The sequence below is a fragment of the Bactrocera dorsalis genome, unplaced genomic scaffold (genome assembly GCF_023373825.1).
Source record: "Bactrocera dorsalis isolate Fly_Bdor unplaced genomic scaffold, ASM2337382v1 BdCtg021, whole genome shotgun sequence".
NCBI lineage: Eukaryota > Metazoa > Arthropoda > Insecta > Diptera > Tephritidae > Bactrocera > Bactrocera dorsalis.
The window spans coordinates 23648-49587 of NW_026038072.1; the positions used below are offsets into that span (position 1 = coordinate 23648).

The following is a 25940-nucleotide window of genomic DNA, read 5'->3' on the forward strand; positions in this document are numbered from 1 at the left end:
TGTGCGCTCTGCATGCAAATGTCACTGTGTATGTATGTATGTATACCGGCAAATAGCAAAGCAGCGCTGCGACGACGTCCATTCATACATACATACATGTACTTTATCTTTATATATGTATATGCATATACATATATATAAGTTATGTATTTATTGTTATAACTACATACATATGTATGTATATATCTAACGCGTAGCATTCATATTTACATACGTACATACATACATACATACATACGAATATCGCTGGATACTTAATTTCGTGCGCATCCTCGCACATACACCTGTGTTCATGCGGCGGACATATGTAAGTATGTATGTATAGCTATACATATCTACATATATGTACATGTGTATGTGCGTTTGTTGAAACCAAGTGCGAGTGTGTGGCCTGTCATAAAACGCTAAAAACGCGGGAGATATTTTCGAAAAGCGCTCCAACAACAGGCTGTCAGTGTGTTGGTGTATTGATTGGTGGGAGAGAATCGCCTGTAAATGTAAGCAAAGAGCGCGCAAGTATCCCCTGTAAGAGCGCCGACGTTGGGCTCCAAGGCGCACCGATCGACAGAGGGGGCATGCCGGGTGACGGCGTAGTCAGCCAGTGCCCATGGCTCGCTGCCTAGCCGATGTGCCAGGGTTTGATTTAAATTCACCGCATACAGACGTTCAGTGGTCTTTGACGACGAAAGACCAGATCAGTTGAGATCACGTTCAGCTCGGTGGCACGTCGCGTTCAAACCAATCGCACACCACAAGTACCTAATACATTAACAATAACAACGCCTGCATACGAATATTCAATAACAACAAACATCGATCAGAATCAGAAACGAAGAGAAGAATTATCGCAGATTGAACGAAAGAAATGTAAATAACTAAAAATACCTAAGTGCATACAAACAAACCGCCACAGATCGGGAAATCGTTTTGTCTCACTTGATTTTCCGGTGGAATACTTTAATTCTCTTTGTTGGTTGTTTTTATCTTTGTTTATTTTGCTCCAACACACATTTTCCTTGTTTGCCATTGTTGATACAAAAAGATTACACGACGGTGTAGATATGAAAAATTCGATGTGGAAATACATAATTGTGAGCGCATAAGTGTAAGAAAAGAAAAGAAAAGGAAAACGAAAGAAAAAACAGAAAAAGGCATACGAAGAAAGTGTAAATGATAATAAAAATACAGAGAAATTCAAAAAATTATAAAAATATTTAGTGAACTATATTACAGAAGAACGTGAAAAATATTTACATACATACATGTATATAAATACATATGGAAGTGTGTGAGTGTATGTGACAAAAATATGTCAGCTGTGGAGAGTGAGGTATGTGTGAAATTCCTGCAACAAATAAATTAACGGTGCGTTTAACGTGTTTTTTAGAACCAATGCATTTATGTACATATATACCTATATATACATACATATGTATGTAGGCTAATTGTATGTATATGATGTTTTATATGCGTTTATATTAAATACATACATAGGTGTCAGCGAGTTCAATAAATATGGCATTATTCCCTTTTATATGTTTCTCATTGCACTCAAGCCTTTATATGTACATATGTATATGTACATTCCAAAAAGAATATACTAAATACCTACATATATACATACATATGTGTGTTTAGACTAGAGTTTTAGAAGAGGCGATTTTTTAAGCAAAGTGTGGGCTTCCTTCAAAGAGAGAAGAGGAAAGCATATACTTAATATATGTATGCTTACAAACTTCCTTAATTCCTAAACAAATGCAAAACTAGAAAGAGTTTGAAGTTTAGTTTGCTCCTTTTGAAACAATCTATTCTTAGAAACATACTAAGGCACATACTTATATAGATGAAAAAAAACTAAATCATATAGTTCAGCTCAAATTTATATACATACATACCTACATGTACATATGTATTGTCTATTAGTGGGAGGGTTCATTGGTTCAGCCTTCTATTTGGCAACATAATAAAGTTTTCCGATCTTTAAAGTTGCAATAAACCGTTAATTTGTGGCACAGCAACAAAAGTAAAGACTTAGCAAAGCCAACCCCAAACGTGTATACGCCGCACAACAACAAAGGGGTGATAATGATTATTTCCAAAGATCTCTTTATATTCGGCGAACAAATTTTTGCAACAATCATCCCAGAAAGCGGATCGTCACCAACCGCACAGCAACAACAAGCGACAACGCAACCACAACAAGTATCGTCGCAGGATCCCGTCGCAATTATAAATACAACAACAGCATTTACGAGCGACATCGAGGCAGCGGCTGAAATACTGCCCACTTTGAATGCAGTTGATGCAACAACAAAATCAACAAAGAAACCAGCAACAAAAGAACTCAAAAGCGCTGCAGCAACGATCGCCTTCGGAGCAGCTGATTCCAGTGTACTATTGGAAGCCCCAAAGGAAGTGCAACTAAATAATATACAATACTGCCATCAATTGCAACAACAACAGCTACCGCAGCAGCAGCAACAAATGAGAACAAGAAGCAGAGAAAGCCAACAAAAGAGTCAAAGCGGCGGCGGCGAAAACGGCTGCAGGACAAATAAGTTGTATACGAATAGTACGGTAAAGCGGCAACAACAACAACAGTTGCAACACGAACGCTTGCTGCACAGTTTCGGCACGACGGCCCCGACCACAACAACAGCGACCGCGCCAGCGACAGGAAACCACGCGGCGACATCGGTGATCATTCAGCTAGAGGAAGACGCCAACGGCAAAAAGAAGCCATTAATGAAGAGAAATTTCACAAAGATAATTGCAAAGCCGCTAATTGCAGCAACAGCAGCAACCTCTGGTACTAGCATTGGCATTGGCAGTGGCAGTGGCAGTGGCGCGGACACGAACGGTGGCACGGTGACGATCGCAGGCATAGACGCAACCGCAACAGCGGCCATTGAGGAGGCAAATCAAACAAGCGATTTCGCAACACACGAGGTAACGCCACTGCTGCCAGCCGATCGCACTGAACTGCAAATACTACAACAACAGCAGCCGCAGCCGCAGCCACAGTCACAGCAGCAATTGGAGCACACAATCGCCGATCGTCGTCTACAGCTGCAACTTTACTTGCCAGCGGCAGAGGAAGGTGTTGCCAGCGACGATCTGCCAACCGCTTCGACCACAACAACAATCGCCGCCACTTCCGATCGCGGCAGTTACGACACGACCGCTGTTGCCGCCGAGTCACCTTTTGCCGGCCACAATTCAAGTCTAAACTCCAACGAGGATTTGCCATCATTGACAACAACGACAACAACGGCTACAATGAACAAAGTCATTTTGGGCAACAACACAAGGTTGGTAACATCATTTCACATTTTATGATCATATTCACACACACACACACCCCTACTTGCATGTACATACATTCATGGTTGTATGTATGCGCTGACTTATTTCCTGTTTGCGTGCAGCTGATATTGCTTCCACTTGTATAATACCTGCATGCGAACAGAAACACACACACACACACACACATGCGTGCAGCTCTATTTGCTGTTCGCCGATACACGTTGGCGAATTAGCAATTTGCAGCTTTATGCCGCCACATGCATACATGCATATGTATGTACATCTACTTGTACGTTTGCCGCTGTCGTTGGCTTGTCGAGGAACCGTCGATGTACCTGCATGTGTGTATGTATGTATGTGGCGATGTGTGGTTTGCTGAATGAGGCGAATTACTTGCGGAAATAGTGATGCACTTGGGTTGGGCCTTAATTACCGCCACAATGCGGGACAAAGTAATTGCTCGTTGATATACATACTTACATACCGTACATTTGTTCGTCGAATTAGCCGTCTTAGCTACTGCTTCACAGACAATATATTTGGACTGGCGGCCAAATGAAGAGAAGGATTTCAACCTTTTCGGATTATTTTTAAAGAGGCTTCAAAAGGGATTATTTTGTATGCTTTGTTTGAATGCAATCACAAAAGTAGAATTAAGCCGTACTGGGTATGTGGTGGGTCCGAACTTTTTGCGACAGATGCCGCCTCAAACCAAAATCGAGTTATAAACATTTTCCTGCGTTCGATGGGTTTTCTTTTGAGTTAATTCTCAGCAACAAATGTGTGTCATCTATAAATATGTCTGCACCTACACACTTGCATGCACACATACACATGAGTAGTTACTTAGGCGCTTTTACCAAAAGCTCAATTTGTTATTACATACATACATATGTATGAATGCACGGCCAACACACACTGCTGCAGAAAGTCGTCGGTATATTTGTGTTTACATTTGAACGAATGCACACTCGTTCTCTTCTCGGCATTCTGTTTTCTCCATAATCTTGCCGAAAATTTGGGTTAACTTACAAGCAACTGCATTGGCCATGCATACATACATACATATATGTATATGTATATAAATAATAACAAGCGCAATCAAGCGGGCGCATATTTCATTCAATTTTAATGGCAGGCTGAAACAGATGCAGTCTGCAGCGGATTGCTGCTATAAAATTGGAACGCATTGTGATCTGCCTTAGATATGTACCACACAGCTTATGTCTGTATGTACACATGTACATACAATGTGTCTGCAGTAACCAAAACGAAGAAGCAGTCAATGCAGAAGAAGAGGAGAGAGTAAACAACAGAAGCTGCAGAAACTTGAAACCCTGCTTAACATTCCTCATTTCAGTGGATTTGGCACACATTTTGTTGTTGCTTTTGATTTTCTGCTTTGACATAACGCAATACTTGCCCACCCTTTTGGCAACAAATGCATATGCATACAAGAATGTTGCAACCTTTGCTTAAGAGTGAGGTCGAATAGGGTCCAAGACTCTGACAGGGTTCGCAGTTACAATAAAAACGTATGTCTCACCAAATGCTGCCGCCCCTGCGAATAAAAATTTTGGCAAAATCAACTCAGATATATGTATGCTAACATACATACAAACATACGGATCTCATACTTATCTGCAAGTGCATATGTATATAATCATAAATCTCACACACTTGCATCGGCATATGCACGTACTCTGCCGTGCAAAGTGTATGTATGTATGTGGCAAAGTCGAAAAAGGTGCATCAAAACGTAAAGTAAACAAACAAGAAAGTGCAAGGAAAGGCACGCAAAAATACTCGTTTTTCAGCTGAATTGACCATCCCTTCGTGCGGCTCAGCCGTCGGCCGTACCACCTCGACTCTTACTAAATTGCAATAAACGAGGTGGGACGACGAGCGAAGAAGGGGGTGACGAGAGCGAATGATTGGAAATATGGGGAACCTGTTGGCGAATGAGCACACCGCACAGCATGCAATGTGCAACATGCAAAAGCATCAACATCAGCACCGACAACAACAACAACAACAACTGCAGCAAAAAAACAGCACCAGCTGCAACGGCAATTATAAAAATAAACAAACTTAAAAAGTTATTAAAGAGTTTGATATTACAACAAAGCAACAAAAAACGATGGTGAAAAAATCGGAAATTTTATGAGCTGTTATTCTGAAATGGACCCCATTAGCGCACACAGAGAGAATTAGTATGTACATATGTATGCCGGATGGATACCGGTACTTATATGCATATGGATGCAACCGAAAAGGGAGTTCTGTGTGGAGCAGGGGTTACTGCAAAGTGATACAAAAAGGACCAAGTGCAGAGTTAACACGGGGAAAATCGACATACACTCATATATATATGTATGTATGTATGTGTGTATGTATGTAAACGCATGCTCCATTTTCAAGCCAGGTTTGAAATGATGCATGTACACACGTATGGACTTAACGAGTAAGCAACCGCTGCAACCAACAATAACATGAACATCAACACCAACACCAACAACCCACTTAACCAAGCTGACTTTAGCAAGCCACTTTGCGCGAATCTGCTATCCTCGGTGCTGGCTTGATTTCAGCCATTAAATCTGTTGTTGTTGCTGTCGGTGTCACTGCCACTGTCAACGACGGCGCCGTCGATTCTACCGTGATTTTCTTTTCCTCGTTTTGTGTAAAGCCGCCGTGTGGTAAGCTCCGCAAGAAGTGGGTCAAATGTGCACCAATTTTAGCCAATTGCAACAAACTGCCGATCCACAAACCCTGCAGCCAAATCAACCAGTTAAAAACTACTTTTCTTCTAGTGCGAACCACACTTCAGCTCGTCTTTAGTCGTCTTTCCATTAAAGCTACTTGCAGATTTTACCTGCTGATTTCCGACGAGTTCATAGTTGGCAGATTTTGGTCAAAAACTTACCAGTTTTATACTAATAAATAATAATATTGACTAATGGGCAATTTATTGCCACAATTGGTAAAAGTTCGTCGATTTCCTGTCGAGTTGGATTTCTGACAGCAACTTCTGGTTTTTAGCTTATAGTATTGCCTGACTGGTTTAGTCCTCGTTGAGTTGAAGGAACAAAATAAATAAATATTTGGCATAAATTAAGAAGAAGAGCACTAAATGTGTGGATCGGTACGCTAACATTCTTGTGCCACACACTTGTTGTATACATCAGGGCTGCTTACCACATTCAACTGAAAGAGTTACCTCACATTAATAACAGTGAAAAGTGTAACTAGAAGGTTTCAGTGGTAGACAATTTCAACCTATCGTGTGTTTGGCGAATTTCTCTAAAATCTTACTTATCCGTTTGAGATGTCGAAGGTACATACTACACGCCCAGCCAGCGGCTTGGGAACGCCTGCTAAAAGAGAAATATGCCAAATCATCTCAACATTGGCTTGTGTTATAGTTATAAAATAACCCGAAACGAGCTTCGTGATACGTGCGTATGTACCCCGATTGCAGCGGCTAGGGTGCGGTGCTGACGACAGCTAATGCCATTTCAGCAAAAAAAGTAATTGCGAAATCCAGAAAGAAAAACAAATCGAAAATCAAATCAATCAAAAAATAAAAGGTCATAAACAACAACAACAGCTATAACATGGAGCTTGTCTGTACACACGAGTATGCAGCCGTAACGCTCGTAAATAGTCGCCTTTGCATGCGAGATGGGTGCAAGTAGTTGCAAGTATGTAAATATGTATATATGTATGTATGTGTGTGCATTGATTTGGTTTGGTTTGCGCAGCGACACATGCAAATAAAGATCGTGCAAAGTGTGAATTTGCAATTGCGCACAATTATTGGTAATGAAGATGGCAATGCTCATAATGATCTTGGCGGAGCTGCGTTCGCTGAACTGGCCAGAGCTAAGCTGAGCGCTGAGTAGTAGGTGGGACTGCTGGAGGGCGGTGTTGGCCGCTACCGGTGAGCAGCAAGTGCAAAGGACATATTACAATTGAGATCACGACACACACACATTTGTACTCACATCACATGCATGCATATATGTACATATGTATGTTTGTAGGTGTTTGTACATTCTTAATTCTCAATTAAGCAAGCTTTTGTCGAGAGGTCGTTTCGTTGTTTGCTATTGTTGGTGCTCAATTTGGCCACAATACATTTCCATTGTGCGCTGATGGACCGGCTGACAACTGGTTATATGCGCATTGTGCACATATACATATGTAAACACTGACATGCCCGTATGCGAGCGAGTGAAGTACGTCGTTTAATGAAAATCAGTCACTCAGTCACTCTGTCAGCGGTTGGAATGACACATAAATTACGATAATGGTCCCATGAAATTCTCATCTCGATACCCAGCAACAACACAATTACAATAATTACAAAAAATCTCAACAACTGTTACAAAAGCTTTACCAATTGTAGCTGCCAAATGCATGCTCGCTACTTGCACCACAACCGAATATACATCTATACATACATACATACATATGTATGTACATATGTACATGATTCAGTTATACGAGTATAGCTGATTCTATGCAGAGTATGAAAATTTCGTAATTTTGGGAGCAATCTCGTGTACTGTTATTAAGCGCAAATCCAACAGAAAGCACAATTTAAAATGACTTTTACATAAAGTTTTTTAAATTGGCTTATTACACCATCGGATTTCGTTACGAATGGCTTTTAAGTGACACTGAAGTGACTGCAGAAGCATACACAGGTGTGTATGTATGTGTATGTATGTGGGTGAGTGCCATTTGAACTCCCGGGTTGTTAACTCTGCCCAAATATACAGACCATCACCACTTTTAATTGTACTGGCATATTGATGCAGGATATTCCTAGTCCACTATGAGTGCCTTGTTAAATTTTCGTACGATTTGCTGGGCTTTTCCCCCAGCTCGCAAAATCTCAGCTGCGAATTATGCTCCGTCTGCTTCAAATATAAAATGTTGCATGCTTCAGGCCAGATGTGAAAAATAAAAATTTCACAAAATATCATGCATACACACAGACACACACGATATACGCATAAGCATACATCCAAATGCGCATGCATAATCTTTGTGAAACCTACAACAACAACAAGCTAACGTAAGCCAGTTAATTAAGCGCATGCGCAACCGCAGCAAAGGAAATAAAGCAAGATGTTGCAAAAAAACCAACGAGAAGTAACAAGACAAAGCGCAACAAAACAAAGCAAAACCCATCAAACCGAAGTCAATGGCCAGCAATGGCTTAAAGTGCCGCCATTAAGAAAATGGCCATGTCTAAGCTGTCGTTGACTTACTAACTGACTGCCTGAGTGACTTACTGGCTCCGTAGGTACACACTCACACACACACAGATACTGGCTCATGGTAACTCACACAAGCGAAATAGCGCTTACGTAGAAGAGCGTTTTTAGGCATCAGTGAAATGGCTTGCGAAATATCTACTTTCATCACTCGGTCCGTTAAAAAGGTTTTTGAATTGTTGCGCTATTTCCGTTTTGTCGATTGGCCGCTTATACGCCAAATTGTGAATTTGACTGCAGCATCAAAGTAATAAAAACTGAGCAAATAAGCGTAATTTCTAATATTTGAGTAAAAAAAAGATGAAACGTAAGTCTCCTGAAGGAATTTTGGAACTAAACTTGGGATGCTCTGCCTTACAGCTAATATCTGCGCTTAGTACTCAACCGGCTCTCTGATGATTTTTCCTATTAAATATATGTATTTGTTGCTTTTTATTGTTTTAGTTTTCATTTAATTTCTGTTTTGTAGATTCATTTATAATATTTGTAATTTTTTTGCTAGACACATTAATTCTTCTGTTGTTTTTGCCGCTTGATTATCACCGCAAGTCTTGACCTACATTTAAGTTTATTAACCGGTTCAACGCGAATATGCAGCGGAAAGAAAAGTGAGAAAACACACACACAACACACCACACACACATATGCATATGTGAGTACGTATATATATATACATATATATATGCGTGTGTGTGTGTGTCTGCAAGTGAAGCATGGCACAAATCATCAAGCAAATGAAATTAAGAGAAAAGAAAAGCACATAACGGAAACCATAACAATTAGCCATTGGCTGGCAACAATATTAGATGAAGGGAAATCAAGTAACAAGCATAACTTACAAATCGGGATCTCATAGCTAGTAAAAAACATAATCTTAAGACACCTTCAGCTGTTGCTGTTCTTCATTCTTGCTACTGCTACTGAGTTTATTCTTGAAATAGTCTATTTTGTTGTGCAGAAGGTCATCGGTCGTCTTCCAAAATAGGAGAAAGGCTAAACTGCTTCTTCGGGTTTATAATGTTCTTGCTTAAACCATATACTATGTATGTATGTATAAAGGGCAGGGTTCTTGGCACAACTGCATTAATTGATTGATAGCTTTTGTTCTTCACTTTGCAAAGAAACCTATGAGGTAATGCCTAACTACACATGTGTGTGTGTAAAAATAGGCAGAAGTCTGCGGAGTTGAACAAAAGTGCTGATAACGAAAAAAGCATCATGCGGCATGTGAAGAGAAGGCTGAAACCACCGACGCATTCTGCGCTAACTACGTCTGGATGTGAGATGAAGACACTCTGCATGCATACCGATCGATAAAGACGCGTTTAATCGACAGACAGACAATCGAATCGGCCGATCAGCCAACCTACACACAAATATGCAAAGCGGGATGGGCTTACATACACATGTATGTGCCTAAAAATGTTTGTATGTACGTATGCTTGTTCTTTTTCATATGAGTACATATATGAATGTATGCATGAGTGTGAGTGAAGCGATCGCTGAAAGCTTCAAAACGATTAGCCAGCCATCGATCGGTCGCCGTTGTAGCGGCTTTGAATCTATTAGAGCGTTGGAGAGCTGGAGAGCCAATGCGCACACTTGGAGCACCATACAAAGGGAGGGAGGGAGTACGCGGAATGCGCCACATTCAGTCAGCTGTTCAGTTTGGTGGCTGGCTGGTGTGTGAGCGTGCGGCGCATGAATGTGTGTGCGCGCGTAACTGAACGGCTGTGAGGCGGCGTCGGCTGAAGCGTTAAACGCTGGAACATCGCAGCGACTGTGAGCATTATGTGGGTTGAATGACCTCAGCAGCGCATTCTTCACGATTTTCTTTTTTCAGCGTTGTTGCGTGTCGCTTTTTTGTTTTGATATTTGTTCTTATTATTTAATGCCGTTGACAATAGCACGAACAGCAGGAACGAAAGCTGCTGCTTTCAATTCATAAACGAATCGATTTAGGAACAATATACATACATATGTATCTAAATATAGAAAGTGCATTTTAAATAGAAATTTAGAAAGACGTTCTATCAGGCCCTTACATGCATAAGCAGGCGTTGCTAATTGGAGTCTGCTTGTTTGCAATAGAATTGAAATATAATAATGAAAATGAGGGGCCATATTTCAGAAAAGCAAACTTAAGTCACTTTAGAAAATAAATCACTTTGCTAATTTGCACAGAATTCAAAACATTGTAACTCTTTGTGAAAATATGTTCATATGTACGCATGTTTATCTCGATATTTGTACAAGTACAGCGTCTAAATATGCAAATATTCAACAATGGCAATGAACTCGAACGCCGTCTCTACAAGTTCGTCGTAGCTTTTGCACGTCTACATTGTTGCAAATACATATGTATATATGTATGTATGTATGTACGAACGTTGGTCAATATTTATTTGTGTTTGCCTATTTAGATATTCACATGTGTCACGTTGCAACCCACTGCTGCCTGAGTTCGGCAATAAAAGTGCAACTAAAACACATTCGTATAATTTGTTTGTGTGCAGAAATAGAAAAAGAGATAAAACCGAATCTCTGTCATACTAAAGAGGACAGCTTACATAGAAGTGAAACTTTTATGGATGCGATTTGGTATTTATATACGCTTTTCCAACTTTTTAAAAGAGGCAACTGATTGATGTCACGTATACGCCATGGCTCACTTAAGATCCACAAAACCCTCACCGGTTCCAAAAATGTCTTTAAACGACTATGAGGGTCAGAATTACCCACAAAGCAGCCAAATACTGACATCGGGTTGTCTGATTTTTTGACAGCAGAAAAGCTAAGAGAGTGAACTGAATAAAATCATAGAAGCGTCCAAATTTCAATAAATTTTGTTCGTCCATTAAAATTATATAAAATTCCATAATTGGCTGCCTTCATGCAGCATTTACTCTAGCACACAGATTGCTTATTTTTCTTTGCATGCCCCGAGAGGTAATATGCCACACAACACTAATGAGCATAACAAAAGCAAAGCAATTCCAGCGAGCCACTGCAAAAAAGCTTCCTTGCCGTGTAGTGAAAAAACTCAAGAATCCACAATAGAGTTCAAGTGCGTTAATCAAGCGAAATGAACTTGTAAAGGTTAATAGAGAAGTAAATGCAAATGTAAATGCACTCTAATGCAACTATTGCCACAACGGCGGCTACAATTGCTACAATAGCAACAACAATTGAGAGTAATAAACTAATAAGGAAGAGCAGGAGAGGCAACGACAAGCACAGCCAGGCATCACAATGGCCACAGATGAAGTCTCTTACCACAATTGCTGTGACCGCAGCAATGATAATAAATTATTTTAATAACATTTATTGTTGTTCTATTTTATTAAGTTGACAGCGCCCAAGGCAATTGCGACTGCCACAGCAATAGTTTGCAAATAATGTAACGCAATCAAGCGCATGACTCTGTATCTCACTCTATGTGTGTGTACAAGTGAAATTGGAGCGTATTACAGATCGAAAATCGAGCTAATGAATATAGCATGTGCATGATTACTTTGATTTATATGAGAAACAAAAATGATTTAGCCGTGCGTATATGTATACTCATGCATAAACTCACCATACACAGGCTTATGTGCATTTGCAGATAACTTGCCTCGCCATCAACGCGACGGCCTTTGTGGCTGCGACCACTCTCAAATTCGGCGCATCAGCATTTTAACAAAGTACAAACTCCCTCAACTTTTGCTGTTGCAACCAGCAGCTCTGCTGCTGCACACGGATATTTGATACCACTGAATCAAATTCGCTGTTTTTCCTTCAGTTAGGAAAACAAATATGCAAATTCAAAAATGTAATCCGAATCCTTGTTTTGCCTACAACTGTTATTACTTTGAAAAAAAAAAAGACGCAAACAGAAGACACGGTTGACCACTTGAAGAAACCCATACACATATACTTTTATGAATACATACAAACATAGCTGGTATGTATGGCATAAAAATCCCTGTGAGAGAAGCGTTTCTGATCTAATCGAGAAACGAGGAAACACGTATAGCGATTACAACGCAAAGAAACACACACTTTTTAAGGCCAGGAAAGAGTTTTAGAAGAGCATTTCCTTGAATCAGTCGCTGATCACTGTTGAAATCTGATAAGTAAGTAATTTACTAGGGCACTTTACTAAAACTCAACCAAAAATATTTTATGCATCAATTGGCATAACAGCAAAAAAATGGAAATTTTTGCTAAATTAACTGTAATTTCAATCTACTAAATGCTATCAACTCTCCAGCACCCTAAGTAATGTTAGAGTACGTTTACATCTACGTCTAAGTATGTGTTAGAATGTATATACAAATGTACATATGTATGTATGCGTCGGGATCTTTCAAATCTCTGAAAACTTTCTACGCGCCCAAACACACAATTGTTGAACAGTTATAAAATAATTTCTTATATAACGTCGCTCTTGCCGCTGTCAACAGCCTGAACACAAACACATATGTACACATGCGCAGCGTACATGGGGATACGTAACCCAAAATATACAAATAACAGGCAAAAAAAACTGTAAAGTATAGTAAACATGTTGCACATTCAACAGTTCAGCTGAGCTTACTCAACACTGCTTGGCGCATACATAACGCCAAAGCAACTGAGCAGCAGCCCCAAAAGCGAGCAAACAAAATAGCCGGACAACAGGCAAGCCGTGGGATGTCATTCTGACCTCTTCGACGAAAAGTGGAAAAACACCCAAAATACGAGTAATCAAACTTCCAAAAACTCATCGAGCTTTCGCAGTCAATGTGATCGCACCACTACCAAGAAACCAAGAAGAGGGGACGAGAGCGCGTCAGCGATGAGAGTATCTCTTTGACCTATAAAAATGTGGCCAAAAAAAAACAAAAGCAAAAGGAAAATTTAAAAAGCCAACTAACATAACAATAAAGCAATACAACCACTAACCGTACCAGCAGCCAGTCTGAGGCAGCCACCAACAAGTCGAACACGGGCGCACCGATATGCCTGCTGATGTATGTATGTATATTTATATGAGTGTAAGTATATACTAGTAAAGGCATATATGAAATACCGCACGATCCGTCAACCAACAACGGCAAAGTGCAACACATTGGTGCCTAACAAACGATTTCATTATCTGGTACAAAAGTCATTAAATCACAAATGTGGGCGTCGTATTTTCAGGGGGAGGAGTGCACCGAAAGCGAATTCAACGAACAATAGCAGACGATTTCATCGCTGCCTGATACACATCTAACAACGTCGAGCGTTTCAAAGCAGATCTCAAGCTTCTGCACAGCACCGCCCCCTTCACAACCGCATTCAATGGTCCACAATCGTCGACAGTTAAACTCGGAATTAGCCATTTGTTTAGGCTGACTCAGATTGCCGTCTTGACATGGTTGTAAAAGAGTTCTATGTGGGGTGAGGGCTATAAGAAGCGCGAAGCATTTCGGCGGCAGAACACTCGCGTCGGCATAACAAAAGTCAATGCTGTTAGACGTCATAAACAAGTTCCAGCAGCGCAACCGGCGCAACAAGCAATTCGGAGGAAAGATGCAGGCGACAGCGTTTACCATTTGGGGATACCAAGAAACGACGATGTTCGGCTGAAACGAACGAAATGGCCGCATAGTACATACACAAATATGCCAGAAATTCGAAACTGGCACAATGCTACAACACCAACAACAAGCTGACAAAGCTGACTAGGCACTGCAGCCCATTACGTAGCGCTGAGCAGGAGCGCCCCGCGACACAACGCCGCCAACCGCCAACCGCGAATGTGCTTGCATTCGGTGCTAGTGTAATTGACATGCGCACATGCACACACACACCCATACGGGAATGTACGCAGAAGTGTGTGTCGGCGGTCGTAAATTCGAGACTTTATTAGTGGAGGCAAAAGTTTTCTAACTCAGCGCTCCACGCAGCAAAGAGCACACTTCAAACGCCGGACGAGCAACCAGAACGGCATCAAGCAAAGCTAAGCACCAGCGCTAACGACAGCAACAGCAACAACGGGTAAAATAATAAAATAATGGAAATTTTAAGTGCTGGAACAGTGTGAATAAAGGCGACACAAAAACAGAAAAGTTATGAACACGAAAAAGCGATTAATAACCAAACAACATTGCAGTATGACACCGCGCCGGCCACAGCTTTAGCGTCAGGCACGGTGCAGCTTCAAGGCCAGAAGCGTAAAACGGACGAGTGTTGTGCATTAAGAACATCTCTGATATCTTACCTCAAATCGATGTCCCACAGCCATTCTACATTCACCTTAGGTAGAAATAGGTTAAGTAATTCCAGGAGATCCCTTTTTTCTAATTTCTTAATAGGAAGAACAAGCTAACTTTTTTTAAATCACTGCGTTGAGTTCCTCTGTATGAAACATAGAGCACTGTGAAGAGCAGTCCCGTATGCTTCATTACATCATTTTTTCCAGTTTTGAGGTTATTGTTCAGCTATAGTTTGGTCTATAAATGGCTGCAGACAGTTTAAAAAAAGTCTTACTTATTTGTGGTTTTATTGTTTTAATATTATTCTATAATGAAATTATTTTCAATTTCCAATTTCAACTGTGAAAAAACACAATTAGTATGGTGGACGGTGAACGCTGCACGTACACACTTCAAATGCAACCAAACGGGAAAGGCGTGTTGCAAGTCGCTAACGAGCGAATTTGAGTAAACGAAATAACGAACATGTCAAAACGGCGGTAACGACGACTTTTAGTAAGCGCGATCAGAAGTTAAATATATACCTTTCGAAATCTAGCTTTATATATTCCTATACTCAAATATAAATGTGAACGCATTTGTGGCTAAAAACCTCTGTTGACCTATTAGAATTGGTGGAACTCTGAAAAGGTCGCTTCCGTCAAAGCTGGCGCAATATTCAGTCTGCAGTAAGCAGCAGATGATACCGAATAAATACTCACTACATTTTCTACTGTGAGTTTTGCGAATTTTTTCTGTATGTTTGGTCGAGTTTTCTGAGCTTCGACTAACTGTACGGTAGCAATACAACTAAATTTAAAGGCTCAGATATATACATATATTGCTAGCATAACTAAGTACTTAGATGTATAATTTATGACACTCTAAGTATATTTTATAGCCTGAGGCTCAGTCGTCATACTCACTTTCATTATTTTATCCACGGATCGCAGTGACCGCTATTCGTACAGCCTTGCGACTGACTGCCCTCACACCATCAGCTAGTTGTCATCATATCTTCTGCACTGACTGTATTATTGTGGTGTCGACCGCTGCAGCACGACTCGTGTTGCTATTGATAAGTACTCTGTTGTTGCTTGTCACCATAGTTCATTGACCGACCGCTGCTTTCGGCGCTACTTTTGCTGCTGTTATGGTTAATGCGTTACTGCTATCGCTGCCGCTGCCGCTGTCACTGCCACTGGTGGAGCCGCTGGCACGACCACAAGTTCACACTAGGCCGAAACTACCACACTCTCATCTGCTGCGTGCTCAGTGTAAAGTGCGAAGGAATCCCCACACCTCCCAGAGCGCTGCCAACCAACTACTTGTTGGTCTTGCCAATATCGATCGCCGAACGTCGATTTCCCGCTGCCCTTCTGGGGGCTTCCTTTCCTTGTTTACATGGTTCCCACAAATTTATTTCTATATTTTAGCACAAATTTACAATTTGTTGTCAAAACACATTAACATATATCACATACCCAAGCCCTGGAATTACCTTGCTTTCATTTTGACAATTTGATCAAGACACATGATCACCAAGTTTATCAACATTTTCCTCTCTTTTATCATACATAAATTGGCCCTTCTCCTACTGACCTCTATGCACTAATGTCAGTTTACTATCATTGGCAGTCGGATAACGGTGTTTCAGCAGAAAACACACATAAATTAATATGCAGAAGTGTTTTCCAGATTAAGTGCCAGAACTGGTTGCTGGAAAGAAATATCAATGTCATAGAAAGTATTTCACATTAAATGGTGACAGTTGATGACACGTTGCTTTCCTTCAGTCTCAACATCAGTGCCGTGTGTGTGTGTGGATATTGCACCTTTTTCTCTATGAAGACTTGTGTAAAACATAATTTTCTCTTTTCAATTTTACTTCGCACGTTTTTTCTTCTTCTGGTTTTTGTGCAGATATGCGATTTTCTTTTCCTGACAGTGGGTGAAATCTAGAGATTTTCCTGCATTTCACTTTTGCTGCGATCATTTGTTGCTTCCACTTTGCTATTGCTTACTCTTGTTGTTGTGGTTGCACGTTGTACACACAGTACATCTGGTATGTAGATTATTCGTTGTTTTTGTAGCAGCGCGGTTACTTTTGTTTTATCAACGCAGTCCACACTTCACGCACTTTGTGTTATCATCGGCTCTGCTGGCATTAAAGTCAACGCAACGCATCACACTCACCATTGGTCAACCGCTTTGGACGGACAATCAACTAAGGCATTGTGACGCCAAACGACGACGACGGCAAATGCAAGTTCCACGCCTCGGCGAACGACGCTGCAGACTGCTGCCTCTGGGTGAAAATACTAATGAAATTGCTTTTAATTGTCAATCTGCACTTGGCGTAATTACAGATTTATAGCCTCTTTTGTATGTATCATATATGTATACACATACATATGTGCACCCGTATGTGTGTAAATTTGCAAGCAAAATGTGCTTTGTTCGCATTCGAGTCGTGCTTAGCTTTCTGCCAAAGCCAAGCAAAGCAAATCGCCTATCGATAAAAGAAGTCGATTTCCTCAGCTGGCATGCAAATAAACCTAGAAAGGAACACATGCAGCTCAATAGGGGTCGCAGTACCCCTCGATATTACAATTTTGCGGAATAAGTGATATCAATGCTTAAGTGGTATAAGACTGCTTTGTCTTTTCCCCGTGATGTTTGAGAGCGCACCTTTTGGACTGAGATTTAGAGATATGATCGATAGTTGACCCAGTTTATTGGGTTGATCACCTGAGATTTTTGAGTGGCAACACTTCCTTGACACATCGCGATAGTGCAGTGCGTTTAGTGGCGGTTACAGCACTTAACTAGCTTCGCGGCTTCTGCGATGACTATGTGATATTGATTTCTTTGACACATTGATGCCTCTTGCCAGCAGAAAAACCACATGCAGCAGCACCGCACCCTCTGACACTCACCAGCAAGCCCATATTGGTGCACACGCGGCGGCTACCAGGTAACCATAAATCATCTGTGTAATTGGTTGCACGATTTTTCCAGGCATCACTAAACTGAGCTTTCATTTTACATCATTCGCCGCTGTGACTTGCCAGCATTCAAGATCCAACGACCAGCTCGTCGTGCCATCACCATAGTCTCAAATGCAACAACGAATTGCGCTTGGAACTCGATACAAATTTACGAAAATTCATATCCAGATATGAACGTGTGTCAGCGCCGAGCATCGCTTTCAGTGTAACTCATCAGTTAAATCAGCCTTGTAAGCGATAAGCAAAGTCACACCGCCTCGTGGCTGGCGCTCCGCCCCATCCCAAACAGACTGCAGCATTCTGTTGCAAGTTGAACACTTGTTTGTATGTATATATATATATATATGTGCATGATTGCAGCGATGACAACGTAATCGATGTATAAATTAAGCGACTGTGCTTTCAACAAAAGAAGTCAAGTAGCCCTTGTGGCGACATCACCCTGTGCGCCTGTGGGACCGTGCGATGAGCAAAAGCGCGAGCTTTCGCAAATGTGATTGAAGTGCATGCCTTCTTAGAGACACTTATCGTAGAGTACCTCCCCACACATATCACTCTTGAGTGACCACTCTACGGTCTGATTGAAGAGGGTATGCTCGCCGGGCCATTATCTTTCTATCATTAGTAATTTCATGTCGCAGGCTACTGCATCACAGGGTTCATTCGCCGGACGAGCAATTCTGGTAACCTGTCTTCTAGTTTTTAAAAAGTTGTAGCGTCCGAGCATAGGGCCAACTCGAGATATTTACACACAAGTGCTGTCCATAGTGGAACTTGCTAATCTCAAGGCAGGACGCTTCCACATATAAAGATTGATACAGGTCAATATTATGTGTGAGCTTTTGTCTATTCACACTGCAGTGGCGAGAAATGCTATTTTATCAGCAACAGCAATACAATAACCGCTCGCGCAGACACTTTGGCTTGCGGTTAAGTTGCAATTGTCGCTGAAAGTGGCTCTCACATAAACAAAAAAAAGCAAGAAAATGGAATAAAATAAATACGTATGTATAATAAATATGGCAAATAAATGTAAGAGGAAGTGCATACGCTCTGCGAGACCACAATAAATGCAACAACAACAACATCGGCCACAACAACTCCTGCAGCTGCGGCGCGTAAAGCATGGAAAGAAGTGTTTTCGCCGCCGACGTGCATAATTTAACAAGAAAGCGCTTTCTTTCTTTATTTATTTCTTTTGAACTAATCCATAACGACGGTTGTTGGCCAGTTGGGGCGCAGCCCAAGTGGCGCACTTTCTCGCCAATGCAGCGTTGCTGCGATTGCGGTGATAATTACATGTGGGAAATATGCTTCCTAGTTCCATTGTTGTTCGTCATTGCATTGTTACAGCGCTGAATGGAGTTCAATTGGCAAATTGCTTGGCTGAGTGCGATTTTGTGTCAGCGGAGTATTTCTGCTTTATATAAACGAAGATTATGCGCACCGATATGCACATACTACGTGTGTAGGCTCTTGCAATGATGATATAAATATATCACCTATCTATAAAAATATCTCAATATTTGCATTTTTGTCCCCGATTGTGTCCAAAAGATCGCAGTATGATCACATGGTCATTGAGCAGAGATAAGGTGTATTGGGCGGTTTATCGATAACCTCGGCTAGATAGACTCCAAATGGGTTGTTCTACCATTTTTCTTAATTTACTTTAATATTAAACACACATCTTGTATCATAAGTAAAGGCTCCTGCAAATATCAAAAATTTTAATATAAATCGGAGACTGAATGCACAAATCCACCAAGTTATGTCCAGTACTTCGGGGGTTTGTCTGGGTTCGTCTAAAATAAAAGTTATTCGTACTTGTATATTGTATATTCCCCCTAAAGGTTTAGTTTTATTAATAAACTGAATAGCGTCGCTCCTATGAAGCTGGTCTTCAATGGGTATGACTGTGAATATTTCAGCTCCAATTTCCCCATTCATTCCCAGTGTCATTTAATGGCTGTCAGCACTCTGCGAGACCTTGACACATATGTATACTTAGTCAGCAAATATATTTATAAAAGCACATACACATAACTATACATACATATATGTATGGATATATTGCAAGCCTTATACTCATATACATGTGTATGTATGTATGTACGTAGAGGACAAATTGTCAATAAATGTATGCCAATTACAAAACACTCAATTAGATCTAAAATGTATCTGGCAGCCCCGTCAACTTCCAAAATATGTGTTCATACATATATCCACCAAACATGCATACATATCTACACACCTCAAAGTTCAGAGCGTCCAAAGCAGACGAACACATACAAAAAAGTAGAAGAATGCGAAAACAACGAAGCAAAGAATCGAGAAATTAGGTCAAATTTCGCGAAAGAACAAAGTGAAAAGTTCCAAATTCACAATTAAAAGCCGATTGCTCATGGTCACAGCATAAAAACATAGAAACTTATAAAAAAATGACGCAGGCGAGCACACATTCGCTGATATATGTACATATGTATGTATGTATGTATTTACATAAGTGAGTGTTTTTCTAATTCGTATTTATTTATTTATGTAATTTTTACAAGGGAGCTGTGCCGTCTTTTCAGTAAAGAACAAATGAAAGTGTATAAAGTTCTCGAAAACGTCATAACTTCATTATTGGCCCCTCTGACTGATTAATGACGCACGAACGGATATTAGTTATGTCGCCAAAACTGCAAAAAATAGAGTCCGAATCGCACTCCCTTACAAGGCCGCATCTCTCATGCATACATCCATACAGAACTGTCCTCCTTGCATGTTGGCATTCAAATTATGTACATATGTGTATGTGTGGTTGTACGCACTAAAATTTAACTCTACTCTTTTTTTTTTTTTGCAAGTTCTCCAGTGACCTAGATATTTTCATTTTCGAGAATTGCATGATTTCTATTGAATAGACCGACTGGTCAGGCCGAAAATCAATTGTCACAATCTTCAAAACATATTCATGTGTATGTATGTATGTATGTATATACAATATGCACTAGTTATGTACGCTCATTATTAGTTGCCCTGCAAAAAATTTGCCAACTCAAGCATTTGCGTTTAGTGTGCACGTGTGGCTGCGCTATGTGTGTTTGTGAGAGTGCGAGTGTGCAAATTGAATTGTCAATGACCTTTGTGAATGTTGCCTTATTTCCCATTAAAATTTGTTGATATAAGTATTTGTTGTTATTGCTATTTGTTTCGTCTAATGAAATTTCACTCCTCGAAATTCTTGCATTTATTCATATTATTTATTATACATATGTACATACATATATACATACATATATACATATGTATGTATGTATGTGTGTAATGTATGGTATGAATTTTTATATTTTGCTTTTTCACTTCATTCTAAGCTTAAACAGCAGTCACACACACACAGACACGCGATCAAACGTCGTCTTCTCTGCTCTGTGTATAACAGCGTTTGGGCACTGACTTACGGTTCTAGCAGATAGCCGTTGCTGATCCCTAGCCGTGCTTTGACACTTTTTCGCTTTATCGCCTTCGCTTCGATTCGCCCATTTAATATCGGTCAATGTATTCCACAAAAACAAAGGCAAACGACGAGATAAGAATTTCAAGCGCTTTGTTCATGCTGCCCTTCTTCGATTTGTTAGACCGTTTGATCGCCCAAAACGCGTATAAATGCACGCCATGCACACACGCACATATAGGCAGTCACTGGCACAAAGAGCATTGCCCAACTTTCACGTAATTTCTGCGATTTTGCTAATGTGAATAACCTCTTGCGAAAGCAGGTAAAAACCAACAATAAAAACAAACAGAAAAACACAACGAAAGCAATTTTGTGTCAAATTCAAATCCAATCGAAAAGTGCTTTGGATAAAGACAGTCAAAATTTTGAGTTTACGGCGCCGCATACATACACACACAGTCACATTTCGTAACGGACGAGGTTACGCAGACATAATTGCAGCATTTTTTGGCCTTTTCACTCAAAATTTAAAATAGAAAGATTAAATGCTTCATTAATTTATAGTAACATGCAAAAACGAATACCAACACAAGCACGCATACTTACACATGCCCACTTACATACGTGTGTGCATGGATGTGTGAGCGATCAAAAGTGTCTTCCTGTAGCCCAACTTACCAATCCCACTTTCGCTTTGAGCAACGTTTTAGCTACTACTGCTTCGAAAGCGTTGCTTACATACACACATACAGACATACATACATAAATATGTGTAAGCTTCCTCTGCTTAACCTACGTTTAATGACAGCAAAACACATAAATTCGGGTTACCAAATACCTCTACATTCAATTCAATTTTTTTTGCAATTCTTCTATGACTATGGTTTTAACTCTTTTCCACAAATCTGCACAAGAATTGGGTCAGGCGAATTTCTGTATGAGATCATCATAGGCAAATGTCCAATGGAGTAAAGTTGTATTTTCAAACGCATACTCACACACCCAAGTATTAGCTAATAAAGATGTTCAAGAGGTGAAGCGCAAATACATCGCTACAATTCGGATTGAAGAGTTGCACTTAAAAAGACGCAGAACCGATATTTCGTCCTTATTTGTATGTATGTAGATATCAGGCAACAGTCTTGACTTGTGGCAAAGTTCATTGGGAACGCCATGAATTAAGTTTTTTCTACAATAGGCTTTTCATGTCTTCGTAAGACGGCATCGAGCCACTAACGCGATCTCAGCGAGAGTGCTCTTTTCAATTTTGCTTTCAATTTTCAAATGAAAGTACTAAAATGAGGAGGTTTATGACTTGGTCGTCGCGCATGCGCGCACGTACACCTAATCTTTGCTAAGCACTTACAAACATACGTACGTGCATAGGTGTCTTCGGTTGTAACGGTGGAGCAGTGACTGTTTCGCATTACGTAAGGATTATCTGGACTTTTCGTCTACACTTCAACACAGAGAGCGGGGAAAAAGACAGGAAATAACATAGAACCAAACCGAGAATTCTTGACGCATTGTGAGTCCATACACTTCATTGGCAATGCATCTAAGACGGGAGCTGGTGTTTTTAAAGTAAGAACCAATCCACACATGCAATTTTTCAGACTGGAATTTTAAGTCAGTTCTATGCAGAAGAACTCTTCTGTTTTGACACTCTGACCAATATTGGTTCCTCACGCCAAACCGTAGTCACTTGGCCTTTAAGTTAACTTGCTTTGGTTGGTCCAACCTTTGTCAATCATCTGCGCATCAGCAATAACAGAAAATGTGTATCAGTGTTCATATGTAAATAAATACGTGTTTATGTATTTTCGTTGTTTTGTATTAATTCGGTTAAGTACTTGATTTACAAGAAGTCAACGAACCTGAGGGCAGACAGAATATCCCATGTCTTGTGGTCGAAAAAGAAAATAAATACGAAAACGAAAACGAAGGAAACATATTTAAAAAATGTTAATTTCAACAGACATCGCGTGAATGTATTAATGAAATTAAATCGGCGCAGCAGTGACTGTCGAATTAACAACAGCAACAGCAACTGCAACAACAACAGCAACAGCTAAAGGAGCAAACACAGTATCGCGAATGGCAACAACAAAAGCCACAGCACAGCCAAACGCACACACACATATATACCATTACATACATATGTATGTACATACAAAAGGCTGAATGATGGCGATAATAATAACAATAATAACAAATATGTACTTATAAAAATAATATTAGCAGCATTAACAACAAACACTTAACAAAAAGCGAACAGCAACAACAAAATAAAATTTAATTATTTACATATGTATATGTAAGTATGTATAAGTGTGTTTGCATCTTTGTATGCATACTCTTACATGTAGTTATAACAGTATGTACATCTACATGTGGGTACGTCTCATTGCAAATGCGTATATCATATGTTTATATGTATGTATGTGGATAATATATAGTGTGTATGTGAAGCTGTTATGTGAATGTGCTGGCGCTGTAATCAGACCAAGATCAGAAAAACTAAAATAATATGACAGTGGCACCGGTTTATTAACGCAGCTGACCGGCACGATCGCCATGCATATAGATACATACACATTTCTGTCCGAATGCAAGTTGCTCACTAAGGCGTCAGCTTGTCAGAATGCGTTCAAAAAGCCGCACAAACAAAATTAAACATACAAACGCACATGCTTACATATCGACATACATACTTATGTGCATGTAGTATATGCAAATGTGCATATAAAAGATAATAAACGCCATATGTGTGTGTGTGTGTATGTATGTATATACATTGGTGTATAGAAAGCATGCAAATGAAAAGTCTGCTGGCTATCTTTCTTTCTGGTCAGAACCGATTTTCTTGTACACTTTTATGTCTGTATGTATGTATGTATGTATGTAAATATGTAAATATTCAGTTGTAGTCGCTGTTGTTAGATGCAACTTATTTTGCCGTCGTTGTCATTAGAGAGAAATCATTCACCCATTTACTCATTTATTAACATACTTACATACATGTGTATATGCGCATAGAGGGAAAATGGACTTTATTAAAAACATATATTTCATATAAACAATCGAGTATACGCACTTACTTATATATATGTGTGTGTGTATGTATCCATGCAAGAGATTAAGAATTACAGATAAATACAAGGATGACAGCTAGAAAATCAAAAAATATTTAAATTGAAATTATCTCGAAACAAAAGTAATTAAAAGAGGGCATTGAACCGTATGTGAGAATGCTTGAGTGTGTGTGTATGTTGGACAGCAGTATTGTCATGGGATTTGGCTTTGGCTTTGGCAGTGCCGACGTCAGTATATGGGACAATAAGGCAACAACAATTTGGCATACAAGTTTCAGGTGTGAACTTAAAGGAAAAAATCCTTACTGACGTATAACCTTTTCCTGCCCTGTCTTTCTGTGACTATGTATGGATATAGTCACAATATAAGAAATTCATACCGTTATAACATCCAAATCTTTGACATTCCCCATGCAATACGACAGGTGTAAATAACAGTTCGAATAATCATTTAACGAATATACATATATGTATGTATGTACATACATACATATATACTTATGTATATCCTAGTATATACATATGTATGTACATATGTATTTCTCTAGCTTTTGCAATGTGTTTCAATGGGTTTTCTGTTCTGTTTTTTTATATTTGCAGCAGCGATCAAACAATGTCTACATTTCCTTTCATATCCGATGCGGAACCGCACCACCGCACGCTACAGTTGTCATTCCAGAATATAAACGTACTCCACAACGAGCGCCAGATTCTCTCCGATGTGAGTGGCTCAGTAAGGTAACAACTGAACTACAAACATACTGCCACATTTTATCTATATACACAGACTAATCTTCAATTTGTATTCTTCATTCTTTCTATTTTTATATTACCACATTCCGCCATCGCATCATTCTTCGTCGTCCATACGCATATGCGATATCTATTCGACGTTATTACTGCAATTTGCATTGGGCTTATGCTTTTGCTTTCTTGGATGTTGTCCATTTGTGCTGGCCTCCTTTGCGCGGTGCAGGCCTGGTGAGGTTTTAGCCGTAATGGGCCCATCTGGCAGTGGGAAGACCACATTGCTCGACTGCCTCAGCGGGCAGCGGCGCTTCGATAGTGGCGGCGTCTACCTCAATCGCGAGCCGCTCTCTAAGAAGTGGCGCCGCAAGATCTGCTATGTACTGCAAGAGGAGATATTTTTCTCTGGACTGACCCTTAGAGAGACCGTTATCTACACGGCATTGTTGCGGCTGCCAGAGAAAATGCCAAAGTCGGAGAAAATTCAATTGGTGGATCGTATACTGGAAGCGCTGGAGCTCACCTTTTGTCAACACACGAAATTTGGCGATTACCTGAATCGTGGACTGTCGGGTGGTGAAAAGAAGCGCGCCAATATCGCATGCGAGTTATTAACTAACCCGTTGGTGATGTTATTAGATGTGAGTACAAAACACATGCAAAGAAAATGGGAGAAAACCTAAAACAAACTCAAATAACATGGAGAGCAGCCACATACCAACACCAGCATACACTGACGCTCTCTGAGAGCAGCAAAGGTGCAAGTGTGTGGCCGCGATTTAAGAGCACTGCCATTTGTTCTTCTTCGCACTCTTAATTTGTAGATAGATTTGTATGTGAGTAAA

General features: G+C 40.1%; 1 protein-coding gene across 6 annotated transcripts in view; it reads left to right on the top strand.

Moving 5' to 3' along the window:
• Positions 1 to 645: 645 nt before the first annotated feature.
• LOC105229255 (ATP-binding cassette sub-family G member 1) overlaps positions 646 to 25940 on the top strand; it is a 28421-nt gene continuing 3126 nt past the window's right edge. Inside the window, exons 1-4 of one of the 6 annotated variants that reach the window (XM_011209402.4) lie at positions 646 to 1365; positions 1987 to 3311; positions 24949 to 25086; positions 25325 to 25736. In XM_011209402.4, coding sequence (XP_011207704.2) covers positions 2086 to 3311; positions 24949 to 25086; positions 25325 to 25736 — 1776 coding nt within the window. In that variant the 5' untranslated portion in view covers positions 646 to 1365; positions 1987 to 2085. Of the gene's footprint in view, positions 1366 to 1923; positions 3312 to 24948; positions 25087 to 25324; positions 25737 to 25940 lie in introns of all 6 variants that reach the window. The other 5 variants (XM_011209405.4, XM_029551521.2, XM_011209401.4 and 2 more) reach the window with 5 other exon arrangements.